The sequence below is a fragment of the Cherax quadricarinatus genome, chromosome 44 (assembly GCF_038502225.1).
Source record: "Cherax quadricarinatus isolate ZL_2023a chromosome 44, ASM3850222v1, whole genome shotgun sequence".
Classification (NCBI taxonomy): Eukaryota; Metazoa; Arthropoda; class Malacostraca; order Decapoda; family Parastacidae; genus Cherax; species Cherax quadricarinatus.
This window is the reverse complement of record NC_091335.1, coordinates 19,530,786-19,545,257: the sequence shown is the minus strand read 5'-3', so window position 1 is coordinate 19,545,257 and position 14,472 is coordinate 19,530,786. Positions and strand designations below refer to the sequence as shown.

Here is a 14,472-nt window from a genome sequence, read left to right as displayed (position 1 = left end):
TAACTTGACCTCTGACTCTCTCCTAGCCTCTTAACGTAACTTGACCTCTGACTCTCTCCTAGCCTCTTAACGTAACTTGACCTCTGACTCTCTCCTAGCCTCTTAACGTAACTTGACCTCTGACTCTCTCCTAGCCTCTTAACGTAACTTGACCTCTGACTCTCTCCTAGCCTCTTAATGTAACTTGACCTCTGGCTCTCTCCTAGCCTCTTAACGTAACTTGACCTCTGACTCTCTCCTAGCCTCTTAACGTAACTTGACCTCTGACTCTGTCCTAGCCTCTTAACGTAACTTGACCTCTGGCTCTCTCCTAGCCTCTTAACGTAACTTGACCTCTGACTCTCTCCTAGCCTCTTAACGTAACTTGACCTCTGACTCTCTCCTGGCCTCTTAACGTAACTTGACCTCTGACTCTCTCCTAGCCTCTTAACGTAACTTGACCTCTGACTCTCTCCTAGCCTCTTAACGTAACTTGACCTCTGGCTCTCTCCTACCCTCTTAACGTAACTTGACCTCTGACTCTCTCCTAGCCTCTTAACGTAACTTGACCTCTGACTCTCTCCTAGCCTCTTAACGTAACTTGACCTCTGACTCTCTCCTAGCCTCTTAACGTAACTTGACCTCTGACTCTCTCCTAGCCTCTTAACGTAACTTGACCTCTGACTCTCTCCTAGCCTCTTAACGTAACTTGACCTCTGACTCTCTCCTAGCCTCTTAACGTAACTTGACCTCTGACTCTCTCCTGGCCTCTTAACGTAACTTGACCTCTGACTCTCTCCTAGCCTCTTAACGTAACTTGACCTCTGACTCTCTCCTAGCCTCTTAACGTAACTTGACCTCTGGCTCTCTCCTACCCTCTTAACGTAACTTGACCTCTGACTCTCTCCTAGCCTCTTAACTTAACTTGACCTCTGACTCTCTCCTAGCCTCTTAACGTAACTTGACCTCTGACTCTCTCCTAGCCTCTTAACTTAACTTGACCTCTGACTCTCTCCTAGCCTCTTAACTTAACTTGACCTCTGACTCTCTCCTAGCCTCTTAACGTAACTTGACCTCTGGTTTACTCCACTTTCCTCTCAGTCAAGACTTAATAATGGTCCAGGATGGACTGAAACGTCTTCTAAACATTTATCTTCATTATGTACATCACTTATAAAATGAAATAGTTGGTATTAATCTTGGTTTAAATATTGATGCACCAGACACATGTACAACATCAATGTATCTTAACTTATAGATGTTTCACCATCCAGTGACTGTATCAGTGTAATACAGGTGTAAAGGGCAATATTAATGTTTAATATTTTCCAAAACTTTTGAATTACGTGTTGCTAGATTATTAAATATATCATTGGTTGGTAATTTTTGTTAGGAAACAGGACAAGTGTTTCCTGACGCGGGTCTCAGTCATATGCTGACCCACAGCTGGAGCTTTTGGTCACCTGACCGAGGCCTTTCACTGACTTGCCGGTTCACCTCTTTAAAAATTAAGGTTATAATTATAGACTTTTTATAAATATATCATTGACGGTGCAGTAGTAAATTATACAGGTGTTGATGAGTGAGTTGTTAAGAGACTGGGGAGAAGATGGCTTCCAGAAGCATATAGCAAACCTGCGTCAATTTTATCGTGACCAGAGGAATAACATGGTACAAGCTGCCCAGACACATCTCACAGGTATGATCAAACACTCGTGTATATATATACACATTTGAGTGCATATATATATATATATATATATATATATATATATATATATATATATATATATATATATATATATATATATATACATATGTGTGTGTGTGTGTGTGTGTGTGTGTGTGTGTGTGTGTGTGTGTGTGTGTGTGTGTGTGTGTGTGTGTGTGTATGTGTACCATATGAGAAAATTAACAATATTTATCATATAAAGTAACAGGCTATGTTCAAAACTTTTAACCAAATTTATACAGTAATTTAAATGCAATGTTAAGTATTAACATCAAATATTATCAGCGTAATAAATACATATATCTTGACAGGTTTGTGTGAATGGACGGTTCCTAAGGGAGGTATTTTCTTATGGCTTAAGGTAAGTCCTGCTTAATATACTTGTACAGTGCTTGATGTATAAACTTTTTAGGGTTATACCATAATTTCTTGAAGTAATATAAGTGGTAGGGCAACATAGAACCGTCTAACATCATACTGTAAGAGTCTAACGTAAGAAATATATAAATATGAGTGTTGTTGTATAGCTTCTTTCCTCGTTGGGCTCAGAAAGCTTGTCATCATTTCCCAAAATGACTGTCTTTTTCATAGCTTTAACAGCTTCTTTTTTCTTAACTACACCGTCATATCTAACCTTCCACGGCATTGTGCTGGCACTGGGCAAGATCTGAACTGAACTGAGGACTCACAGGTAAGGGCCCACTAGGCGCGAGGGGTAAGTGGGGACAGGATGAAGAAGATAGTTGTGGAGAGGAAAAAATCTTAAGGAGGAAAAGTGTCAGGACTATACCCAACAGCTAATCAATGAAAACATAATATTCAGCATTATCTCTCTCGTGAGCATATCAACTTGCAATGACTGGATACGGCTCAGGCACATGTTACTGTAAAAGGCGACGCAAACGCACGTCGCAAGCACTTCAGCTCAAAACTCACAAAGACACAGCTCTATGACAATGGCACTTTTAAGTTATTGGAATATTTAGGCTAATTAAGTCAGGTAGTTTATTTGTATTGTGATGGAGGTGCCGGGTCATACAACGTTTGAAAGAGATTTACATCATTATAAGGACGTCTGAGAGTATCTGCTAAGTATGTAGTCCAGTGGTCATGATATGTTTCAAGTCTGTCAAGTTGTTTGTCGCTGAGTGTCTTCCAGTATACGTTCAAAGCTGGTGTGTTTGTCGTGACGTGGAGAGATTCAATGGTGGCAAATTCGTCCCACCTCACTCCCAACACCCAACGTAATGCTCGATTCTGGATGCGTTGGAATTTTAGTGCGTTTGTCTTGGCGGTTAACGTCAGAGCGAGTGGAGAGTAAGAGAGTAGAGGACGAATGAGTGCTTTGTAGAGATGTAGTTTTGTCTTGGGACTGGCTCCTCTCAGCTTATATAACCTTGAGAGCGCAATTCCCGCCTGTGCAGTCTTAGCAGTAATGTGAGATTTTAGGTTCAGTGTGTTGTCGAGGGTAACACCAAGGACAACTGTTGAGAAGGAGCGTGGGATGGGGGTACGGGAGGTGCTTGTTTTGAGTTCGACAGGAGTCGGGACATCGCGCCTTCTATGGAAGTAAGTGATCTTTGACTTATTTGGGTTGGTTTTGATGCGCCATAATAATTCCCAGGCGGTAATCCTGTCGACCTCTCTTTGTGTTCTGCGTGCTAGGAAACGAATGTTTTCATGTGTTGTGAGTTGAGTGATGTCGTCTGCGTAAGAAAGGGTAAGTGTGTTTGGGTAAAGAGGTTCAGGTAAATCATTCGTGTAGAGTATATTTAGGGTGGGAGATAGGACAGAGCCTTGGGGTACACCCGCTTTTAATGTGAAATAGTCAGCAAGATACATCATAATTTCGCAGTTTATCTTAGCGAGTAGAAAGATGATTTAGATTTTTAGATTTTGCCACCGAAGTGGCTAGTTTATTGTGCACCCCATATCCATCCTGTGGACGGTAGCGCAAGAGCATATGGATACACAAAAGGCCTAGGAACTAGGCCGCAAAAGGGTTAACAGGTATACATATGGATTTATATCTGCATATCTGCTGTTCACTTATCTGTTACAAGCAAATTTAGGAAATTTGCTTAGTATATCTGGTATCTTATTTTCATTAATAAGATATTTTGACATGACATATAGATTATCATACCGTCTGTCTCTGTATTCCTCAATAAGTGGACAATTAAGCACATAGTGTTCAAGACAGTGGCCATATGCCTGATCACATAATTTGCATTTAGTTTGATCATCACCTGTGTGTCTCCCAAACTGCCAGAAGTACTTGTAACCAAGCCTAAGTCTGGCCACTACAACATCAGTCAGTACTTGTAACCAAGCCTAAGTCTGGCCACTACAACATCAGTCAGTACTTGTAACCAAGCCTAAGTCTGGCCACTACAACATCAGTCAGTACTTGTAACCAAGCCTAAGTCTGGCCACTACAACATCAGTCAGTACTTGTAACCAAGCCTAAGTCTGGCCACTACAACATCAGTCAGTCTGTTCACATTGCAAGTTGCTCCATAAACATACCTACGTTTATGTTATCATAGATCTACTCAGGCTTCTAACTACATTCCTGTAACAATCATTTTCATTATTTACTTCTCTCCTAATATTATTCCTTATGCTAGACACAGTTATACCAAAGTTATATTCTACATTCTCCTTCTCGATACTCTTCTTGGCTAACATATCAACTTTATCATGAAGGAGTAATCCAATGTGTGATGGGATCCATAGCAATTGTACATTAATTCCTTTGTCCCTGATTTTTGAGTATCTGTACCTGGCTTCTCCAATGAGCATGAAAGATGACACTTATGAACTGATAAGATTCTACCTGCCTCCCTACTCTTTATTTTATACTGTTTTCCTTTCGCTATTTTACTAACGCTAATGGTCAGTGCTTTTATTTATTTACTCATTTAATGTTGACTTGATAGTATTGTTAGACAGCGGGATTGACTTCATTAACTGAATCATCGTTGAGGACAAGTTTTACACAGTCAAGGATAAAAGGTTCCATCAGGATTTCTCCAGTTGTAAAGGTCTTCTTATTCTTGGCTATATGCAGAACAATTACACATAATCTTGTGTGTTGGTAGCCTTCGAAGTCTGTTGGATGGATCCACAACCATCCAGCCTTTGTTAGTTTCTTCAAGTCATTGTGTTCCTGCTTAAAAAATGTTCGATCCTTTTGAGGTAACCTCGAGCGATGTTTTTTCGGTATGCTGTTTTAACTGAATGGTTTCATGGAATCATTTGCCAGAACTTTGTGTCATATTACACATTGAGGTAGTTCTGTGTCATCTTTCACAATGTAGGAAATGGTGATGGTGATGAATGACCAGTACGACAGCTGTGAAGGACGTATACCATAGTTAAGAGATACACGTTAGGTAAGGTTTGTCAGGAAACAGGACAAGTGTTTCCTGACGCTGGTTTTGGTCATATAATGACCCGCAGCTGGAGCTTTTGGTCATCTGACCGAGTCCTTCCGCTGACTTACTGGTCCACCCCCTTAAAAATTATGGTTGTGATTATAACCATTAGATCCCTAATAATATAAGAGGCACATCTTCACGTCAGGGATTAAAGTAACCCTGACTGACATACAAGTGACATGAAGCCTTAACCCTCGTGTAGTCGATAGACTGCAAACCTATATGTACAAGTATTTAATAATTATGGTAACTATTACTGTTAAAACTATTGCTAAATTATTCACATAATGAAATACACTGATATGCCTTTTATGTGCACCTGTCCTCTTGTATTGCAGTGCAGGAAAACGAAGATACTGTGTCACTTAAGATACATTCGTAATTGCAACTTTCAGTTACTTAACTTCTATATTTGTTTTCTTTGCATGGAACAGTAAATGCAGATTCTTTTCCCAGTTTTTATATTGATGGATTTACTTCATTATTCCACACGGTGAAGATGTTTAAGTTGGTTTCATGTAAGTTGTGTGCGCGCGCGCGCACGTGATGAAGACTGAGGTAAACACAACTGTAATAACATTATTGATCAATAACATTATCTTTATTGATCAATAACATTATCTTTATTGATCAATAACATCTTTATTGATCAATAACATTATCTTTATTGATCAATAACATTATCTTTATTGATCAATAACATTATCTTTATTGATCAATAACATTATCTTTATTGATCAATAACATTATCTTTATTGATCAATAACATTATCTTTATTGATCAATAACATTATCTTTATTGATTAATAACATTATTGATCAATAAAACACAGGAGAAATACTCCACTATAAACATCCTTTTCGTCATTATATTCAAGGGGCATTTCAGAGTTCATTAATCATCGCCACTCACTAACATCAAAAATTATCATAATTATAATCATAATTTTTAAAGGGGTAGAGGGGTAAGCTAGCGGAAGGCCTCGGTCAGATGACCAAAAACTTCAGCGATGAGTCAGGAAACACTTGTCCTATTTCCTGACAGATCTTACCTAACCTACCCAAGCCACTCAATAGTGAGAGTCACAGTCAAGATTAACTTGCAGTTTAATTTGTAAGTCATAGTACAACCCTCACATCACTGATATCTTTCATAACACTGACTCAGTATATCACTAAATGTTCCTCACTGACTCAGCTTCACTATGACTCAAAACATAAGTAAAATGATACTAACTTATTTGAAGTAATCTTTATATATATATATATATATATATATATATATATATATATATATATATATATATATATATATATATATATATATATATATATATATATATATATATATATATTAAATTATACCTGGTAAAGTGTATGGTAGAGTTATTATTGAAAGAATTAAGAGTAAGATGGAGAATAGGATAGCAGATGAACAAGGAGGCTTTAGGAAAGGTAGGGGGTGTGTGGACCAGGTGTTTACAGTGAAACATATATGTGAACAGTATTTAGATAAGGCTAAAGAGGTTTTTGTGGCATTTATGGATTTGGAAAAGGCGTATAACAGGGTGGATAGGGGGGCAATGTGGCAGATGTTGCAGATGTATGGTATAGTAGGTAGGTTACTAAAAGCAGTGAAGAGTTTTTACGAGGATAGTGAGGCCCAAGTTAGAGTATGTAGGAAAGAGGGAAATTATTTCCCAATAAAAGTAGGCCTTAGACAAGGATGTGTGATGTCACCGTGGTTGTTTAATATATTTATAGATGGGGTTGTAAGAGAAGTAAATGCGAGGGTCTTGACAAGAGGCGTGGAGTTAAAAGATAAAGAATCACACATAAAGTGGGAGTTGTCACAGTTGCTCTTTGCTGATGACACTGTGCTCTTGGGAGATTCTGAAGAGAAGTTGCAGAGGTTGGTGGATGAATTTGGTAGGGCATGTAAAAGAAGAAAATTAAAAGTGAATACAAGAAAGAGTAAGGTTATGAGGATAACAAAAAGCTTAGGTGATGAAAGATTGGATATCAGATTGGAGGGAGAGAGTATGGAGGAGGTGAATGTATTCGGATATTTGGGAGTGGACGTGTCAGCGGATGGGTCTCTGAAAGATGAGGTGAATCATAGAATTGATGAGGGGAAAAGGGTGAGTGGTGCACTTAGGAGTCTGTGGAGACAAAGAACTTTGTCCTTGGAAGCAAAGAGGGGAACGTATGAGAGTATAGTTTTACCAACGCTCCTGTATGGGTGTGAAGCATGGGTGACGAATGTTGCAGCGAGGAGAAGGCTGGAGGCAGTGGAGATGTCATGTCTGAGGGCAATGTGTGGTGTGAATATAATGCAGAGAATTCTTAGTTTGGAAGTTAGGAGGAGGTGCAGGATTGCCAAAACTGTTGTCCAGAGGGCTGAGGAAGGGTTGTTGAGGTGGTTCGGACATGTAGAGAGAATGGAGCGAAACAGAATGACTTCAAGAGTGTATCAGTCTGTAGTGGAAGGAAGGCGGGGTAGGGGTCGGCCTAGGAAAGGTTGGAGGGAGGGGGTAAAGGAGGTTTTGTGTGCGAGGGGCTTGGACTTTCAGCGGGCATGCGTGAGCGTGTTTGATAGGAGTGAATGGAGACAAATGGTTTTTAATACTTGACGTGTTGTTGGAGTGTGAGCAAAGTAACATTTATGAAGGGGTTCAGGGAAACCGGCAGGCCGGACTTGAGTCCTGGAGATGGGAAGTACAGTGCCTGCACTCTGAAGGAGGGGTGTTAATGTTGCAGTTTAAAAACTGTAGTGTAAAGCATCCTTCTGGCAAGACAGTGATGGAGTGAATGATGGTGAAAGTTTTTCTTTTTCGGGCCACCCTGCCTTGGTGGGAATCGGCCAGTGTGATAATAAAAAAAATTAATAATATATATATATATATATATATATATATATATATATATATATATATATATATATATATATATATATATATATATATATATTTATATATATATATATATATATTTCGCATGCTCTCGCGAATTCCTTGCATTGTTCAAATCTCTAGTAAGGCTGATGCATGCAGGGGATGAGATGAAAAGCTGTAAGCCTTCTCCCTGAAAGCTGGCTGCCTTGGATCAAACGTGTAGCGGATGCTACACGCCAAGGTATTGTCCAGTGTGGGTAGATTGGTAAAGCACTGCGTACCTTGTCCTAAGGTTCGTAGGTTCGAGTCTCCTTCAGCCAGAGATCAGTGTTTGTGTATATTTCGCATGCTCTCGCGAATTCCTTGCATATATATATGTATATATACATATGTATATGTGTATATGTATATATATATTATATATATTTTTTATATTATATATATATTATATTATAATATATATATATATATATATATATATATATATATATATATATATATATATATATATATATATATATATATATATATATATATATATATATATATATATATATATATATATATATATATATATATATATATATATATATATATATATATATATATGAAGACTAATTTGCAGACAATATTTTAAAAATGTCTAGGAAAAATGCCAAAATTCACATTCTTGTAAGGAGTTCACTATTACTGTAGGTGTAATATACTTAGTTAACAGAATGTTAGAAACCAGTCCCTGGACCCATTTTTTGCCTCTAAATTTTTGACTGACACCCATAAGGTGGGTATAAAGTGCATAGTGAAGCTGTCATATTAACTCAAGCACGAAAGGACAACTTATGAAGGATTATTTTTTTATATATGTACTAAATCCATTAGGACCATTGAGAACAAGAAGTAACAGAGAACTTATAAAGGAAATGCTTGAGGCTGCGGTCCATTACTTATATTACTTTTTATCTGTGCAGGTACCTAACTTACAAGACACTGGACCAATGTTGATGAAAGGGGCAATAAAACGAGAAATTATACTTGTTCCTGGGAAAGAGTTCATAGTGGACTGCAGCAAACCATGCCAGTACATGAGAGCAGCCTTCTCATGCGCCACCTCTGACCAGTTGATGAAGGTGCTTATTTTCTGATTATTATTGTAATTAATTGAAAAGCTTTAACAATAATTTTTATTTATTTGTTTTTATTGGCTAGTTAACAATTATGTTGGTTCTCTTGAACACTGTTTTCATGCAATGTCTTCCAGCCTTTCTTGGTTAGTTCCTCTTCAGTCCTTGAAAGTGAGAAATGTGGTGATGATAATTGACATGATTACCATGCACTACAGTCATCTTTTTTAACCCTAGAGTGGTGGAATGGAAAAAAAAGACATGTTCCAAAAGGAGATCTTTTATTGTTAGGATATTTTACCAGCAAGAAACTTTATCAAGTACCACAACATAACACACACTTACATTTCATGAACCGGAAACCAGAACATTTATTATACCAGGAGAATGACGGTGATAGATGACAGCGTTTTCTATCTTCAGCCATTAAGTACGTGATACCTTGACGAAAAACAAAGAGGGGTGTTCCTTCTTACAAAACCTGTTGCACAAACAGTTTGAGATCAACACACGAAACAGAATATCGGGAATTGTTTGTTTTTAACGCCTTAAGGGAGGTTCCTTGATGCTGATGAGGGGCTCTTAATTCAAGGCATTGTACCTGTGCACCAATTCTTCAATGACTCCCCCCCCCCCATGTGTTGTATAACTCCTATGCTTTTAGCATTTTCCTATAAATGTAGTAGTAGTAGTAGTAGTAGTAAGAATAATAATAATAATAATAATAAATTAAATAAATAAATGTCAACCCTGTGGAGAAGCAGATCATAATAAAGCAGCTTGCGAGTAACCTTTTACTTTCCGTAACTGCAACAAATCAAACCCTAATTCCTCTCCGTGACCTCTTTTACCTCAAGAAAGCAAAGTGCGCTGTTTAGAGGGGAAACCCCTCAAGGAAGGTTCCTTGATGTTGGTGAGGGGCTCTTGATTTAGGGAATTGGATCTGTGCTCCAGTTCCCCGAATTAAGCCTGAATGCCTTCCACATCCCCCCCCCCAGGCGCTGTATAATCCTCCGGGTTTAGCGCTTCCCCCTTGATTATAATAATAATAATTAGAGGGGAAAGAAAGGTCTTATAATACGGTAGTGATCCAGCTTCGTCTCCAAGGAAAATATGCACTGGATATCTTACTGCAGAGGCGCCCGACACCCTCAGCGTCTTGGAGAACCCTCTGACACAGCACCCTCCTCCCTCTCAGTGTTCAACCCTCATGGAGTCTTCACCTCAGATCTTCATATCTTTACGTCCTCTTGTTATTTTCTCTACCTCGTAGCTCACAGCTTTCAGCTGCTCCTTCGGCACTTCCACCACAATCTCATGGACTCAAAAAAGGCACTTTTTTAAAACTCCCTACCATCCTATTGTCCTTCACGATTTTATTTTTCTAACCATCTTTCTCAACCATTGGCTCCTACTTATGTGCCAGTTGTAGAAATGCAATGCATTCATCCTTGCATACTTTTACTTTTTCCTTTGTGTTCCCTTTTCAGGATAATTTCCAGTAAGGAATAACCTCGAAACTGCTGTCAACACAGCTATTGGGTGTGGGAAACTTCACTCTTACATTTCCGAGATACACTTTATCTTGTGGGTATTGTATATCATTTAGTACACTACACTCCACTCACACACGGGCACCACACCGAGAAACACCTGGTACCTCTGTGAGGACTACCAGGTCGCACTATCATTTCCCCATATCTTAATAGACTGTCTTATGTATCAACGACCTTGTAGAATTCACTTCCGACATCTACAATACCTTGATGCATTCACTCAAACTGAAATTACATTAAGTCCCACTGCGCCAAGTTTTACTTCAATTTTGCACCCACAATAACTCCTCCACTAACCCATTACCCTGAATACTCCTACTTGATCCATATGGGGTTAGTGCATCTTTATTTAAAAATAAAAATAAAGTAATGGCAAGGCAACCACATAGGAACAGCGGGTAGAGGAAATGAGAGGGCGCAAACTGAAAGCTAGAAATCTCATTATAGTCACTTGAAGTTGTCCAACTTGAGGCAGTGTTAATATCACGCCATAATGAGGCAATCACTTTCTGATTGTCCCTGCTAGCAGAGATATCGGTGAAGGTGCCCACAAAGAGAAGACTAGATCTCAGAAGGAAGACTCAAGAGGAAGTTGTTTATGACGATTAGGAAGAGGGTAATGTTTTGTACACATACGTATTATTTTGGTATGAACAAAGTTAGGAGAAAGGTTGTTATTGACTTAAAATACAGTAAAAAGCTATTTGCAGAAATATCTTTCCATCAATAAAATGATTTCGACAAGGCAACAGCAGGCCTCTGAAGCCAAAATATTGAGAGAAGATTAATAGATGGTCATAAGCCTCCTCAAACATGGGTATGCTCTTGGCACACCAGAACAGTGTGGAAAAATTAGTAGCCATTTTAACAATAGTACCAGTAGTTTTGTTTTTAAGTTTTATTCTTTTTTTTCTGCAGGGAATGGAGAGTCTTGCTAAACTTATAAGAGAGGAATTAACAGTACAGAACATGCAAGCTATGAAACCATAAACCAAGTGACCCAGGACACCGTAGTCTTGATCACAACATTGCTGAAATGCTGCTTCACTACGCTTACTGAACTTCTAAATGGAATTTGAAGTACATTGGTGTTGCCCTTATACATTTATTTGAATTATTATATTCATGGAGGTTCTCTAAACCCGTAGGGGTCATACAATGTCTTGGGAATTGAAGGTGATTAAACCTTCAGTTCGCGAGGCTGTGTGTGTGTGTGTGTGTGTGTGTGCGTTAGGAGTAAATTAAGACGAATGTTTTTTAGGACCTATCGAGCTGTTGTGAAGCGATTCAGGGAAACCGGTTAGCCGGAGGTGGGAAGGGTTTGGGATATTGACTGTTTGGAGTGACATATAAACTGTCGTATCTGAGCGCCTTTGCAGATATATACATATATATATTATATATATATATATATATATATATATATATATATATATATATATATATATATATATATATATATATATATATATATATATATATATATTCAACACTTTCACATCATTCACACGTAATCACTATTTTTGCAGAGGTGCTCAGAATACAACAATTTAGAAGTATATACGTATAAAGATACACAACATATCCCTCCAAACTGCCAGTATCCCAAACCCCTCCTTTAGAGTGCAGACATTGTACTTCCCATTCCCAGGACTCAAATCCGGCTATATATAAATAACCTGTTTCCCTGAATCCCTTCACTAAATATTACCCTGCTCACACTCCAACAGCTCGTCAGGTCCCAAATACCATCCGTCTCCATTCACTCCTGTCTTCAAATTGCAGAATGTACTTCATATGTATCTCATACTTCACTATTGTTATAAGTAAACTTAATACACTACATTTGTACACAGAGGAGCTTCTGTAGGATCCTTAAGCCTACAATAGCTGCCAGTAATGAATGGGTTCACAAAAAGATAATTTGAAGATGCAGCAATTTGTGCGTAACTAGCGTGTAGAAATTTATAATATAAATTCTCAAACAAAATACCTTTATTTACAGTTCCAAAGGATGTTCACTATACGAGTATTTAAGTTTTTTAATGAACACCGGCTTTATAATATCAGGAGGCAATGTTCTAAACTACTAAGAGTTAGTTATCGACAAATGAAATTCAAGTTAGAATTCCACATCAGAGACTATTGAGGAAACTTAAGGCACACGGAATAGGAGGAGAAATTTTTTCTTGGGTAGATGCATGGTTGACAAATAGGCAGCAGAGAGTTTACATATATGGGGAAAATCAGAATGGGGGCACGTCACAAGCGGTGTTCCACAGGGGTCAGTGTTGGGCCCATTGTTGTTCACAATTTACATAAATGACATAGATGAGGGAACAAATAGCGACAAAAGCAAATTTGCTGATGACACCAAAATAGGCCGTCCAATTCATTCTAATGATGACACTAGAGCACTTCAGGATGATTTGACTAGACTGATGCAATGGTCGGAGAAGTGGCAGATGCAGTTTAATATAGACAAAATGCAAAGTTCTAAATGTTGGACAGGAAAATAACCATGCCACATATAAACTAAATAATGTAGATCTTAATACTACTGATTACGAAAAGGATTTAGGAGTTCTGGTTAGCAGTAATCTAAAACCAAGACAACAGTGCATTAGTGTTCGCAATAAAGCTAACAGAATTCTTGGCTTCATATCTAGAAGTATAAATAATAGAAGTCCTCAGGTTGTTCTTCAACTCTATATATCCTTGGTTAGGCCTCATTTAGACTATGCCGCTCAGTTCTGGTCACCGTATTACAGAATGGATATAAATGCACTGGAAAACGTACAGAGGAGGATGACAAAGATGATCCCATGTATCAGAAATCTTCCCTATGAGGATAGACTGAGGGCCCTAAATCTGCACTCTAGAAAGGCGTAGACTTAGGGGGGATATGATCGAGGTGTATAAATGGAAAACAGGAATAAATAAAGGGGATGTAAATAGCGTGCTGAAAATATCTAGCCAAGACAGGACTCGCAGCAATGGTTTCAAGTTGGAAAAATTCAGATTCAGGAAGGATATAGGAAAGCACTGGTTTGGTAATAGAGTTGTGAATGAGTGGAACAAACTCCCGAGTACAGTTATTAAGGCTAAAACGTTGTGTAGTTTTAAAAATAGGTTAGATAAATACTCAAGTGGGTGTGGGTGGGTGTGAGTTGGACCTGACTAGCTTGTGCTGCTGGGTCTGGTGCCGTGCTCCTTCCTTGAGTGGAGGTGACGAGACTGGGTGGGTCATTGGGCTAATCTAGGGAAAGGGGGACATAGACCTGCTCCGCATGGGTCAGATAATACACTGTTGCAGTGTTCCTTCTTTCTTATGTTCTTATGCTTCTAAAGTTAATTTTTGTGAACGCACTATTGGCATCCATTTAGGATCGTGGTGTTACCTTTTCGCTGGACAGTTAAGTACCAGTTCACTTTTGCTGCACCCCTAGAACGACAGCGCCAGACGGAATGTACATATTAACTAGACTCGTTACTCACATTGTCAATGATTCATATAATGAAGTTGTCATTTTTACCCCCCCCCCCATCCCCCCGCTTGCCCCTACCAATACCTGACTTAATCTCGCAGTTTAATAACTGCATAAAAAAAGTCACAATACCGTGACTGGAACAATACACGGACAACCCGCGCATAGGAGAGAGAAGCTTATGACAACGTTTCTGTCCGACTTGGACCATTTTTCAAAATCTTAAATGAATCGTAGACAGTACCGACGAGATGAAGAA

The 14,472-nt window shown here is 38.6% G+C and overlaps 1 protein-coding gene across 1 annotated transcript in view; it reads left to right on the top strand.

Moving 5' to 3' along the window:
• LOC128697417 (kynurenine/alpha-aminoadipate aminotransferase, mitochondrial) overlaps positions 1-11,945 on the top strand; it is a 79,276-nt gene extending 67,331 nt beyond the window's left edge. The window contains exons 8-11 of the mRNA XM_070094164.1: positions 1,552-1,678; positions 2,023-2,072; positions 9,017-9,175; positions 11,644-11,945. Of these exons, the coding sequence (XP_069950265.1) occupies positions 1,552-1,678; positions 2,023-2,072; positions 9,017-9,175; positions 11,644-11,715 (408 nt within the window). The 3' untranslated portion in view covers positions 11,716-11,945. The remainder of the gene's footprint in view (positions 1-1,551; positions 1,679-2,022; positions 2,073-9,016; positions 9,176-11,643) is intronic.
• Positions 11,946-14,472: the final 2,527 nt, after the last annotated feature.